The sequence below is a fragment of the Dromiciops gliroides genome, chromosome 2 (assembly GCF_019393635.1).
Source record: "Dromiciops gliroides isolate mDroGli1 chromosome 2, mDroGli1.pri, whole genome shotgun sequence".
Classification (NCBI taxonomy): Eukaryota; Metazoa; Chordata; class Mammalia; order Microbiotheria; family Microbiotheriidae; genus Dromiciops; species Dromiciops gliroides.
Window position 1 is genome coordinate 170178414 of NC_057862.1, and position 14742 is coordinate 170193155.

The 14742-nt window shown below is 38.8% G+C and overlaps 1 protein-coding gene across 1 annotated transcript in view; it reads left to right on the forward strand.

Moving 5' to 3' along the window:
* The window catches only part of SHC4 (SHC adaptor protein 4), a 172181-nt gene extending 159348 nt beyond the window's left edge, over positions 1–12833 (forward strand). The window contains exons 12-13 of the mRNA XM_043980737.1: positions 7594–7847; positions 10166–12833. Of these exons, the coding sequence (XP_043836672.1) occupies positions 7594–7847; positions 10166–10321 (410 nt within the window). The 3' untranslated portion in view covers positions 10322–12833. The remainder of the gene's footprint in view (positions 1–7593; positions 7848–10165) is intronic.
* Positions 12834–14742: the final 1909 nt, after the last annotated feature.

A 14742-nucleotide genomic window follows, 5' to 3' on the forward strand; every position in this document is an offset into this window, starting at 1 on the left:
TTTGAGTCAATATTCATTAATTATATTGGCTTATAGTTTCTTTCCATGCTTTATGTTTCCTTAGTTTAGGTATCAAGACTATAAACCAAATTTTATGAGACAAAAGGATTCTGATAGGATGCTTTCTTTCTCCATTTTGACATAAATTTGTGAAGTATGGGTACTAACTGTTCCTTAAAAGTTTGAAAGAATTCTCCTGTGAATTCAAAAGGTCCAGGAGGTTCCCCCCTTCCCCTCTTTGGCAGTTCCTTTATGGTTAGATCTATTTTATTTTCTGAGATCAGATTACTTAAGATCTCTGTTTGGGTCTGTATCATTTATTTGTGGCCCCTGAACCAATTTCTATTCTATTGCATTGTGGTCTGTAAAGGATGTACTGCTATTTCTGACTTTTTATATTAATTTGCAATATCTCTGTGCCATAGTATATGACCAATTTGTGTACTAAATTCCATTTAGTACAAAGAAGTATGTATATTCTTTTGCTATCCCACTTAGAAGATGCCATAAACCTTTTAACTCTAATTTCTCCAGAAATTTATTCAGTTCCATATTTTCCCTTTTCTTTATCTTTCTGTTAGACATTCAAAACTTATAAAGGGATATTGAAGTCTCCTGTCACTATTGCATTACTTTGTCTTCTTGAAGCTGAGATGTTTCCTTTATGAATTTTGGAGCATATAATTGATTATTATTAATATTGTTTTTATTATTAATTTATTATTGATATTGTCTATGGTTCCTTTCAGCATAATATAATTTCCTTGTTTATCTTTTTATTTTTGAATATTTATTTTTGCTTTGTCTGATAGTGATGGCAATCCTTCTTTTTTGGATTCATTTGAAACAGCAAATTTTTTTCCATCCCCTGTTTTATTTTGTACATGTCTTTGTTTTTTAAAATGTATTTCTTATAAGAACCAGATTGTAAATTTTTATTTTCTTATCCAATCTGTTACTCTTTTTTGTTTTATTGGATTGTTTAATCCATTCACATTTGGAGGGGGGGGTAAGGCAATTGGGGTTAAGTGACTTGCTCAAGGTCACATGGCTAGTAAGTGTCAAGTGTCTGAGGCCGGATTTGAACTCAGATCCTCCTGAATCCAGGTCTGGTGCTCTATCCACTGTGCCACCTAGCTGCCCCCATCCCTTCACATTTAAAGTTATGAATTATGTTTATATTTTCTTCTATTTATCTCTAATTTCTTTTGTTTCCCTTTTATGCTATAAATGCATTATTATGTTCCTTCAGTTACTTTAATCATTAGTTTTTAGATGTCATTTTTTTGTGTGCTCCTTTCCAAAAATGATTTATCTTTTCTCTTCTTTGTCCATTTTCTCTTTCTTATTACTCTAGACCTTCATTTTCTGATTCATGACCTATATATTCATCTGGTCATTCCCTTTTCTCTATATTCTTCATTCAGTCAAAGCTTCCAAGGTTTTTCTCTCTAGGCACTTTCTACTATTGCCTTATAAAGATTACGCCATGGATTTCCCTTTTCCATTGTGCCCCATTCTTAGAACAATGCCAATTATTGAAGGTATCAAAGAGGATATTGCCCCATGGTAGGGTACCTTCTCCCCACCCCCCAACTGACCTATATCCTCCCTCAATAATGTTTTGTTTCTATATTTGCCTGAAATATTCTCCCTGTGTTCAAAAGTCAGCTTCCCTTCATTGTTAGCCCTTGATTGACCCTGTTGCATCACTCACTCCTCTCTATCCCTCTACTCCCCTCTACCCCTTTTATGTACCCTCCCATGTTATAATGTAGTCCTACAAAAGAAGCATTCACCTTTAGTCAGGGAGTTGTCAGGTTCTGTCCATGATGCCCCGCTCCCTCTTCATTGTTACCTCTACCAGATTGTCACCTTCACCGCTATCTCCTTGAGTACATTTAGAAAGAAATCTCTTAATTGTCTTTCTGTTGTCACTGTTGTTGCTCTCTGTATTTATTCACTCTTCCTGTATTTCTGTTGTTTGGGGTGTTCAAGAAGCAAATAATCTCTTTAGTTCTGGTTTTCTTTCTAAGAGTGTTTCAAACTTCTTTTATTATTGATTATCTATCTTTTTCCTGTATAGTTAAGCTCAGATTTGCCATATAGGTCACTCTGGGCTGCAGCCTGAACTCTAATGCTCTTCCAAACACATTCCAGACAGTTCTTACTTTACATAAGTGGACCATTCCATAGATCTCTACATAAAGTGATTTTTATGTAATATGAATTTGCCAATAGAAGTGGGAAAGGGAAGAAGGGGGCCTTGAGCCATTGGAGGAGGGGATGGCACATGGTTGAAGGACACATTAGGGCCAGGGACAGAGAAACAAGAACAGGAAGAGGAACATGTAGGGCCAGGACCAGTCACATGGAGGCCTGGTCAGAACTGAGAGGAAGAAGACATGGAGGGTCAGATACATGGGGGCTGGACATAGACACAGACAAGAGAGGACAAGCAACAAGCAACAGACACAGGGTACCTGAAGGCAGACAGAGAGAAGATACAAGGGGGCCAGACATGTGTGTATGTGGGCAGAGTGAGGCAAAGGTCTCTGTTGGTGCAGCACAGCTTCTGATGTAACTTGGAGGGGGTTTTTGATGGGTGGGGAGGCTATGGAGCTGGGGCTGAGGGGCAGGAGCAGAGACAGAGCACAGTACTTTACAATGAAGTTAAAGTAGGTGTTTTGGGGGGGGATGCAGATTCCTTTCAGGATTCTTTATGTAAAGTCAAATTTGCATAATGTACATTTACATAAAATGAGAACTGCCTGTAGTCTATTCCCTCAATCAATCAATTGATCAGCATTTATTAAGCACCTGGCACTGTGCTAAATTCTGGGGATACAAAAAGAGACAAGAGACAGTTCCTGTCCTCAAGGAGTTTACAATCAAATGGAGGGGACAACATGAAAATACACACACACACACATTCTAGGCATGAAGAGAAAATACCTGAAACCAAGAGATGGAATGGTTGAATGGAGGATGTACTGGGGAGAGACTTTTAGCAAATAGTCTGTGTTATTTGGACGTCCTTCCCTTTGCATTTGAAGATCTTTCTTCTGATTGTCTGCAGAACTTGTTTCTGAATTGAATTGTTATATTTAACTACTATGTGTCTTGGAGTTTGCAGCCTTGAGTTTTTTTCTGGAGGTGATCTTTGAATTCTTTCCATTCTTTCATTTTCTATGTTCAGAAGTTCTGGACAGTTCTCTTCTAGTATTTCCTTCACTATGATAATGGTTTTTGTCCTGTCATGTTCTTTCTGGAGAGCTATGATCCTTAGGTTGTCTCTATATACATCCTATCTTTTGAGATCCTTATGCTTTACTTGTATAGTGAGTCTATTTTCTTTGAATGTTCTTGGTTTTTTGTTCCTCTTCTTCTAGGTTGTCTTTCACTTCTGTGTTTTTACATCCCCAATCTGTTGTTCTCTCTTTGTTTCTTTGGTGAGGCTTGCCATTGTAGATTCAAGTTTTTCTATTCTGCTCATTTTTTTAAGGACATAAATTCAACTTCATAATTCTCATTTCTCTTTTTAAACTACTAAGGAACAGTGTGTTGTGGTTCTATATTGTCCTCAAATTCCACATAGTACTTTGTCTCATCAAGTGTTGGATCAATTTCCCTCATTTTTCAGTATTTATTTATAGATGCCTGAACTCATTTACTAGATCTGAAGACCACATTTTCTTCTGTTGTTACTGTTTTCCCTGTTGATTTGTCCGTTTATGTTCAAGGTCTTTGAGATTTTTTTTCTTTCTGAAATCTTTGGTATTTTCAGTCTTTTTTTCCTCCTTTATTTTTCTTATTACTCTTCCTTATTCTCCTCCCTCTGACTGTATTTTCCATGGGGGCTGGATCTCAAAGCATCTCAGTTTCCCCCCATACTTAGAAATTTACGGTTCCCCAGCCTAGGTCTCCACCTCACCTGACTTTTCAGTAGTCAGAACTGGCCCCAACTGGATGCTGTGCTCTTCCCTCTGGCTTGGTAGAGTGCTGCACCATTCCCCACACTCACTGTGTCCTGTTCTGGTGACCTGTCCCACTTACACTGATCCTTGGTTCTCTGACCCGGGCCTAGAAGTTTAGAGTCTGCTTTTCCCATCCCCAGCAGTTGAGCCAGTTTTCCTTGGCACCAGCGATTCAGATCTTGCTTTCCCTAGCACCTGTAGTTGAGAGCTTTGTAGCATGGGTGCTTCTGTGTTGCAGAGCCTGGGGCGCTTTTACTCCTGAGAACTGTGGTCCCTCTGGCTGTTGAGGTCTGAACAAACTTCCATGTTTAATAATAAGGAATCTCTGGCACTAGAAAGAGAGAGGGCATCATTTAGCTGCCTTCTTTTTCCTAGAGGTAGGCATAAGGAGGTGATAATCAGCCTGTACTCTGCCCTGGTCAGACAACATCTGGAGCATTGCGTTTAGTTTTGCAAATTACATTCTAGAAAGTATGAGGAGGGACCAGAGGTTGGTAATCAGAATAGAGAAGGATGGCATATGAAGAGCAATGAAAGGAAGGAACTAGGAATGTTTAGCTTGGAGAAGAGAAGATTGTGGGGGAGGGAAGAAATTATAGCTATGATAGTAAACATTTATTAAGCACTTGCTATGTGCAAGGCACTGTGCTAAGCACTGGGGGGAGGGGGGGAGAGGAGAAAAACAAGAAAAAGAGAAAAAATCCCTGTCCTCAAAGAATTTACAATCTAATAAAGGAGGACAACACACAAAAGGAAGTTGAAAGTACCAGGAGGTCAGGAGACCTGTTCAAGAACTTGAAACTAAGCAGAACAGCTGATGGGAAATGAAGAGCTGGATGAAAATTCTGAGCCCTCCATAAAGGGAAACTTTGAGAGCAGTTTTTTGCTCTTCCCTCCAGCCCTGCAATCAAAGGGAAGATGCAACTGAGGAGGTGCTGAGTACTAAAAGTTAAAGCAATCTCCACATTGATGAGGTTTCAGGTGATTATCCTGGGGGAATGAATGATGTTCAAGATGGTTATTTGTAGGGCTGTCCTGTGGAAGAGAGATTGGATTAGTTCAGTCTGACATTAAAATACAGAACCAGGAGTGACAGTGGAAATTGCTAAGAAACAAATTCAATCTTGATGTCAGGAAAAAAATTCCTAACAATGAGAGCATTAGGAAGTAATGCATTTCTCCATAATGGAGATCTTCAGACTAAGGCTGCATGATCATTTGCCTGGTATATTATAGTGATAATGGCCATGGCCAGCGATGACACTTCAAGCTCCCAAATCCTGTGAGTCTATTCCCCAGGGCTCCCCTTCCTGTGCTTCACTTTCTCTAGCCAAACTGACTTAAAAAAAAAAAAAACCAAAACAATTCCCTGAATTTATTATTCTACCTCTTTCTTCTAAGCTTTTGCTAGCTGTCTCCAAGTCTAAATGCACCCCTTCACTCATCATATCTGCCAATTAGAATTCCTGGCTTCATCAAGAGTCAGCTGAGATACTACTTTCTACAAGGAGCCTTTGTTCTCCCAATTGTCAGAGTCCCTTGTCATACTCTCTCTCTCTCTCTCTCTCTCTCTCTCTCTCTCTCTCTCTCTCTCTCTCTCTCTCTCTCTCTCACATACACACACACACACACACACACACACATTAACCAAATTCCATGTTATCTCCTCTCTCTCCGCCCTTCCCTCCACCCCCATAAAATATAAGCAACTTGAGAGCAGAGACTAATTTTTGTTTTGTCTTTTTTTTTTAATCCACCCCAACTTCACCCCACCCCAGCATGGTGCCTTAAACATAAGAAAAGCTTCATTGATGATTGATAGTGGTTGAAAGGTTCTATAGAAATAGCATCAATATACTATTCAACCAAAAATGTAAAGTGTTGAAACATATGGGAAAGGGCACGAGAGCTTTCTGGTATACAAAAAATATTCCAGCAGGGCATTGAAACAGACATGAAAGCTCCTCCCTCTCTGGTCACATAAGCGGTTCTTGTGGATCTGGCCTTTCTCCCCTTTCCTTTTAGAAGGGACCACCCATGCATCTGAGTGAGGCTTTTCCAATGACAGAAGCCAAAGATGGCTTAATATGGCTATATTCATAGGCTTGTGGGATAAAAAATCCTGTAAGAGACCTTAGAGAACCTCTAGGCCCTAGATATCAAACTTAAATAGAAGAGGAGCCCTGCTAGAGGCATATTAACTTAGAAACCCACAAATTAACATTATTAATGTTATATTATATTTTTAATTTATATGGTTAAACATTTCCCAATCACAGTCTAATGTGGTTTGGGTTGTACTCCCATTTGGCCAGGGAGTTTGACACCTCTGATCTAGACCAACTCCCTCATTTTACTCATGAGGAAACCAAGGCCCAAAGAAGTAAAGGAACTTCCCATGGTCACATCGGGAGTAAATGACAGAAGCAATATTTAAACCCAAATCCTCTGATTCTAATTCCAATGTTCTTCCCATTCCACAGCCACACAGCTCCTGCTCAAACAATTTATTTTAGTCCTTAGAATATTAAAAAAAATACACATGAGAGTACAATAATAAAAAAAAGTACAGAAGGTGCTACAAATAAATAGAGCAGGAGGCAGCTAGGTGGCGCAGTGCTTTACACACGGGCCCTGGATTCGGGAGGACCTGAGTTCAAATCTGGATTCAGATACTTGACACTTACTAGCTGTGTGACCTTAGGCAAGTCACTTAACCCTCATTGCCTGGGGAAAAGAAAGAAAAAAAACCAAAAAAAGCCAAATAAAATAGAGTAGTTTTGTTACCTTGTTAAATTACACACATACAAATATATGTATTTCTTTTAAAAAAAACAGACTGTATATAACAGTTCACAATTCTTGATATAAACCACTTGTTCTCTTTTGTCTAATAAGATGTTTACATTATTAACCAAAAAAAGGAAAAATTTAAATCAAGACTTTTAAAAAGAAAAAAAAATGACTTTCATTGATTTACCTATGAAAAAAAACTATATCCCTCAGAAAAACATGAGCTCCTTGAAGACAGAAATTGTTCTGTTTTTGTGTGTGCCTTCAGATTCTGCATTGCAAACAGGTATAGCGACTGGACCAATTTCATTGGCATAGGGAGTCTCCTTGGTAAGGAAATTCCTTTTATCAGGGCATGTCAGTAACTCATAGAGAGCTGCCTAGAGCAGAGGTAGCCATCATTCAGCCACGTGGGGTCCTCCAAACCAGATTAAAGTATATTTGGGGAAAATCTAATAAACAGAACACAAAAATAAGTTAATAAAAGCAAAAATAAATAAAAATACAGTTAAAGGGATAATATTAATATGTAGTTTTCTAGGTCAATATGCTGCTAGCGGGGATCATTATGTGACAGTTGATGGCCCCAGTTTCTATTTGAGTTTGACAGTTTGACTCCACAGGCCTTGAACACTGAGAGGTGAGGACTTTGCCCAAGGTCACACAGTCAGTATGTGTCAGAGGCAGGCGTTTGGTCCCTGTCTTCCTGGCTCTCTCTCCACAATGCCTCTAAACTTGCACATAGGAAGCTCTAATTAAATGCTTGCTGAATGGGGAAAAATAGTATCGATGTTTTACCCTTGTTTTTTCTTTTCATTTTCAGAAGTACCAGAAACAGTTCAACCAAGTGCCACAAGCAGGACGGCCGGCCTGTATGCTCTGCCCCAAATTAAACGACAATTGAGGAATGAAGACTGTTACCATGGAAAACTAAGCCGGAAAGCAGCAGAAAGCCTCTTAATAAAGGATGGGGATTTTTTGGTTCGAGAAAGTGCAACATCACCTGGTCAATACGTGTTGAGCGGCTTACAAGGAGGTCAGGCAAAACACCTTCTGCTGGTGGACCCTGAAGGCAAGGTATGATTAATCTTTTTTTATAAACAACACCCTCAAAATGGTACTATTAAAGACATTCCGAAAGTTTCAAAATTCAGGAAGTTTCCGAATGCATGTTAACTTTTTGTCCAGTTTTTTAAAAAAGTTCAATAGGTCTTTCAATTTTTAGGACTTAGGATGGGAAGTGAAATAATTCATTCCCCTGAATTGAGGAGGGGAGGTAAACTTTCTTCCTCTCTCTGTCTGCCTCTTATATAGTCCTATTCGCAATAACAACAACAACAAACAAACAACTCCAAATATCCAACAACAAACATTTATAAAGGGCTTACTATATACAGAGCAGACACAGGCCCTGCCCTCAAAAAGCTTGCAGGAAATTAAAAAAAACAAAACATAGCTATCTTATATAAGATTGTAGTATGTGTGAACTAGATAAAGGAGGGAAAAGATAATGATAGAACCTTGAAGAACACCCATGATAAGGGCTTGGGAAGATGATGACAAGCAAGCAAAAGAAGGAATGGTTCCAGAAGTAGAAAGAGAACCAGGAAAGTGTGTTTCTGAGGCCAAGGTAACAAAGAATGCATGAGAAGAAAGAAATAGTGGTGACAGGAAAAAATTCATAATGAGGAGAAACCTAGATTCAAATCTTATCTATAATATCATGGACCTTGAATAAGTCATTTAATCTCCCTCCCTTTCATTTTCTCTGTCAAACCTTTAATGAATAACTATAGGAGAGATGCAAGGATCAAAAGAGGTACTTTATATAAAGTGCTTCATGGGGCAGTTTATGTGGGGCAGTGGATAGAGTGGATAGAGTCTGACCTGGAGTCAGACTCATCTTACTAAGTTCAAATTTTGCCTCACAGAGCCTAGCTGTGTGACCCTGGGCAAGTCACTTAACTCTCATTACCCCACAAAAAAAAAATGAGCTAGAGAAGGAAATAGCAAATCACTGCAGTATTTCTACCAAGAAAACCCCAAATGGGATCATGAATTAGACATGACTGAAATATTATAAACAATAACATAAAGTGTTTTATCAACCTTAAACTGCTCTATTGATGTTAGCTATTGTTACAAAGACAGTATGATGATAGGATTATCTATTTAGAGCTAGAAGGGATGCCAAAGGCCATCTAGTTTAATCCCCCACCTGTTTTAAAGACTCAAGGAGATCAAGTGACTGAAGTCACACAAAAAGTTAGCATCACAGGATTTCAAACCAGGTCCTCTGATCTTTGAGCCAGTGTGATTTCTTCTATACCCCACCACCTCCCCAACAGGGTCTGAAGTGCAGAGAGGTCTAGGGGAATGAGGACGGGAAAAAGTCTATGGAATTTACTGATTAGGAATTCATTGGTCCCATTTGAGAAACTTGATCATAAGGGAATAAAGAGAAAGTGGATAGTGGGGAAATTGGTAGATAGCTTTTGCACAATGTTTAGTAATAAAGGAGAATAGAGAGGTGAGATGATAGCTAGATGGCATATACAGGTCAATGAAACTTTTTTTTTAAGACTTGGGAAACATGAGTGTTATTTGCAGGCAGATGGGAGAAATCCAATGGAGAAGGAGAATTTTAAGATGCTTGAGAGAAAAGATGCTGTTTGTAGCAAAGTCTTAAAGGAGGCAGAAGGGAAGAGAATCAAGAAGACACAGAAAGGAATTAGTAAGGACTGAGGATGCTGAGAGGTTATGAGGAATGATGAAGAGAAGCTGAGGGTATTTCATATCAGATGACCTGTGGAGAATATAAGTTGTTGGGTGAGGGCAGGGGTAAGGAGGTAGAGTTGAGGTTAAGAGGAGAGGAAAGATTTAGAAGAGCCTCTGTTGGGGAATGAGACAGAGTGTTCATAAGGGTAAAGTTGAGGGACTACTAAGTAGCATTAAAGAATATGGATCATGAATCAGTAATAGGTGAAGACCAGTTTCTTATTTTTGAAGAGATAAAGAAATAATTGAACATGAGTTGGGGACCAGAAATGTAAAGAGCAGAGCTCTGAATTGAAGGCACCCTTTTAAAGGTCTAGCATAGAAGGTAGTAGTTGTAGTCTGTTGAGGACTTTACAGTTAATGAAAAAAATCCCAAGTTCCAACAAAGGCACACCAACCCATACATAAGCTATCAGGTTGGATCAGGGAACTCTCCTGACCAACTCCCAACATGAAGTTTGTAAGTGGCTAATTCTCTCCTTTAGGGCAGCAAAACATGTATTTAGGGAAAGGTTTTAATCATTTATTTTGATATAGTTAGTCTCTTTCTCTAGTAGTTTTCCTTTGAGGAAAGCTCTTGCTAACTAATCTAGGATTCTTTGTACTTTCTTTCCAAGGTGAGGACCAAAGATCATATATTTGACAATGTAGGTCACCTCATTCGCTACCACATGGAGAATAGTTTGCCAATCATCTCTTCTGGAAGTGAAGTAAGTCTTAGACAGCCAGTAAGAAAAGAGAATCAAAAAGGCCATTTGCAACCCTACAAATGACAGCACTGGAACTCCATGACCCTGAAATGCAAAGGAATGCCAACCTATGATAGGAAGATGGATTAAATAATCTCAAACTTTTTTTCTAAATAGAAGAGAGCCCTGTCAACCACACCTTCCAAAAGTCAGTATGGAAGAGGTGTCCTTCTTTGAAGAATAAAGCTTAACCTTGAGAAAATGAAAAAAAAAATCAGGAGAGAAGACAATCTGCCTATTTGGGAAAGGAAATTAAAGCATGCACAAATGTCACTTTCAAGGTCACACTGCATGGATAACAAGCTGAAAGCACAGTTAAACCACCACATAACTTGAATGAACTGCCGAGAGAGTTGTATGTGCCTTTTGACTTGAGATAATTGGGACATTTTCATTTTGTTGGAGAGGTTTTAAGTGTTTTTTGCATTCTATTCATTAAGAACATCTTGCACAACACAAACATTTGTCTTGTTAAGAAAAAAAAAACACAAAAGAATGCCATTTGCTTAATAGTTACCGACTTTAATTTCCTTCTTTCTTTCTTCCTTCCTTCCTTTCTTTCTTTCTTTCTTTCTTGCTTTTAGCTGCACTTTAAAAAGCAACATTTAAAATTAATAGATACTTCTAACACAGGACTGTGTCCACATAAGTGAGGGACAGGGGTCGGTTTTTTCCCATTTGTTGTTAGGTTTAAGGCCAACACTATGCTCTGTAGAATCAATATTTCCAGATCTTTGTTGTGCAGTCTTATAGTTGAAACAAATGGTGGGAAATTGGACTGACCAAATCTGTCCAACTTATCAGATTTAAGCAGATTCCTCAAAATGTTGCCTAAATACTTCTACAAAATCAGAAATATTTTTGGAAGGAAGTGGCCTCTCTCTTCATACCTAGCATGGGTTTACAAGATGGCAAACAAATTTTTTTTGTATGGTACAAACCAATCTGCATGGACGTGGAAGCCAGCATCTCAACATCTGTTTCTACTTTTTTTGGGGAAACTATTGCTTCCAGCTTTGTTTCAGGACATTTATTTGAAGTGTAAGACAGAGTGTGGGGTGGGGAGGAGCCCCATGATTGGCTGTCAGTGAGCCTTGCATTGTTATTGTTGGGGTTTTGGGTCTGGACCTGTTATTTTATTGGCATATAGAACTCCTAATATGGAAACTCCCTGAACCAACGCAGACAAATAACTCATCTGTCGCTTACAGTTTTTGAGAGTTGCCTGGCACACTGAGCAGTTAAGTGATTTGCTCATGGTCACACAGCTAGTATGTGCCAGGGTAGGGCTTGAACCAAGGTCTTCCTAAGTCCAAGGTTGGCCCTCCATCCACTATGTCCCACTGACTCTTTGCAGCAAATCACATTATCCACCTTTTCCAGTTCAGAGTAAACAAATAGAGAAGGTGAAAAATGTTTAAAACCAAATACTTGGAAAAGGTTGACCTTTCCATAGGCTATAGTGGAAAGCTCACTGACCTGAGAGGCAAGAGATCTGAACTGTAGTCCCAGCCCTGCCACTGAATAACACTGCATATAAGCAAATTTCTGATCCTCCCCGTACCCTTGTTTACCAATTTTTTAAAATGAGGGGTTGGGGGTTGGACTAGAGTTCTAAAGTCCCTTCCAGCTCTAAAAGTCTATGATTCTATGCATAGCATTTTTTTTTAAATAATTCGAATCAGAATTGACAACAGATCTGGATAATTCAGTCTATAAGTATTCTTTCCCCTCCTCAATCCACTGTGTTTGCCCCCATACAGTGAAAGAGAATTGAGAAAATCTTTTAGATAATTTAAGATGAAACCATTGCCTGAAGAATGAAGATAATTATGGCAAGAGCAGATTATCTTTCTTGAATTATCAGATGATTATCTCAGTTCTTTAGTTTTCAGGTTTGTAATTCTGTAACAAATTGCTTTATTCTGAGTAGCTGCCTTAACCTCACTGCATTTGGACTGTGTAGATGCAGCTTTGCAATTGTGAAATATTTATTTACTAAGGTTTAAACAAATACTAAGAGTAAATAAAAAAGAGTAAATGGGGAATCATTTTGGGTTTTTTGCATAGAAATGTTCAGAGATGAAGCATGTTAGTTTCTATGTTTTTTTTAATGTCCTGCATATAATTTTTACTACAACTGCCAATGACTCTTTGGGTATGCTTGTTTTCTTTTTACAAGTAGGTAATGTTTTAAACTCAATTTTGCATATGATCAATTCTTAATTATCTGTGCCAATGAAGGGGAGTGTGAGTATGAATAATGGAAAATCATGAACAATCCAGCTACTTTGAGCGAGACTGCCTCTAGTTTCCTGGTTAAGGGTAATGGGGATTTGGTAGCTGGGCAGCAGAGAGCAGCTCCCAATACAAAGAGATATAAATAATCTGTAGTTGACTGTAATGTGACTCGAGCTGATAGATTTGCTAAGTGAGCAAGTAATACATTGAGAAAAATTCACATTAAAAAGATTTGATGCATTGCTGTACATTTTAATCTATATTCCCTTCCTGTCTCCTTTGCCTTGAACTGGCTTATGAAACACATGTAATGACTTTTTTAAAAAACAAACTAATAAATATTAGTATTGCTTTGTGACAATATACACTGTAGACCTGGCATTTATGTTTCAAGGGACTGATAATGTATAAGGTGCTACAGCAGGGGTTTATTAATTTAAGGTTTTCAGAGATATATTTTAACCAATAGGTCTGTGGATAGATTTTAGGGGGGTCTCTGAACTTGGACAGGAAAAAAGTTATCTTTATTTTCACTAGCATTTCCTTCAATTATGAATTTTTTTTTCTAAACCTCACATTATTCTGAGAAGGGGTCCAAAGTTTTCACCCAACTTCCCAGTTTTGAATGAAGAGCTCTTTCTCTAAAGACATCAACTTCTACAAAAGTCCTTTTTCCCCTCTGATGCCTCATTGTGGCAAGCAAGTCATTGGGGTTCATATCAAATGAGACGATAATTATAAAGTGCTTAGCACTGTGCCTGGAACATAGTAAGCACTGTGTAACATTAGCTTTAATTGAAGGTTCTAGCAGCAGAGGACAACCCATGACAAGGTTCAGAAGACCAGACAGTGCCTGTTCTCTAACAACTATCCTAGCTAAGTAGGTAAGAGGACATCTACAGCAAGTTGCCACTGGGTAAGAAATTTTGTTGCCAAAGGGATCCCTTAAAGTACAAGGAATACGAAATATGGCCCTTAGCACTTTGGGGCCCCATTGGCTTTTGTGAAGAAAAAGCCAAATTGGGTTGGGGAGGACAGAAGGTCACATGTTTCTTAGACTGCTACAGATGTCATTTTTTTTTTTTAATTTTCTTTCTTTTCTTTTTTAATTCTATTTGCAGGGCAATGAGGGTTAAGTGACTTGCCCAGGGTCCCACAGCTAGTAAGTGTCAAGTATCTGAAGCCGGATTTGAACTCAGGTCCCTCCTGAATCCAGGGCTGGGTGCTTTTATCCCCTGCGCCACCTAGCTGCCCCCCCTACAGATGTCATTTTAACTCTTGGTATTCTCAATGCACACACTCCAATGGACTTGACACATGGTCGAAGGGAGTGGTTTTGCTCTTTCCTTCCCAGCTATTTTTACAGATAAAGAAACTGAGGCAAATAAAATTAAGTGACTTGGCCTAGGTCACACAGCTAGGAAATGGTTGAAACCGAATTTGAACGCAGAAGATGTCTTCCTGACTCCAGGCCTGATACTCTATTCCTATTTCCACACATATCACTTTCTCAAAAATGCTTAAAGGGGCAGCTAGGTGGCACAGTGGATAGAGCACGGCCCTGGAGTCAGGAGTTACCTGAGTTCAAATCCGGCCCTCAGACACATAACCACTTACTAGCCTGTGTGACCCTAGGCAAGTCACTTAACCCCAATTGCCTCACTAAAAAAAAAATGCTTAAAGGCTCTTCTGAATCAGCATCTGCTGCTGCTCAAGACTTAATCACTCATAGGCTTTAAACCTTTAATGTAGAAGCTCCATATTGAATAAATGTTATCTATCTAAGTTTCTCCGCTTCCACCCAAGTACTGTTATTTCACCCACACCCCTAAATCCATGTGCTTATTTCACTCTTGTAGGCAAATAACTCCTTCTCTTAGCCCCTCTATCTAGGATTATTCCTCCTATTGTATCCTGTCTGCCATACTCTCTTCATTTTCTATCTCCCTCTACTATCTACTCTTTGAGGGTTACAACAGCAGCAGTATTTTGAGAGTTCCAGGAAGAATTTCCAGGTTTCTCCAGTGTTTTCAGACCCAAGGATCCTATTCTCATTGTAAAGTTGCTACTCTAGCATACTGTCTAAAAATCTAATGAGTGGTCGCCAACAAATTAGAAGCTTTAGCAAGAGTTTAGACTTTTAAGCATTTATTAAGGAGCATAAGAATTTGGTAAAGAGAAAGAAAGAGGCCTAGATACCTACC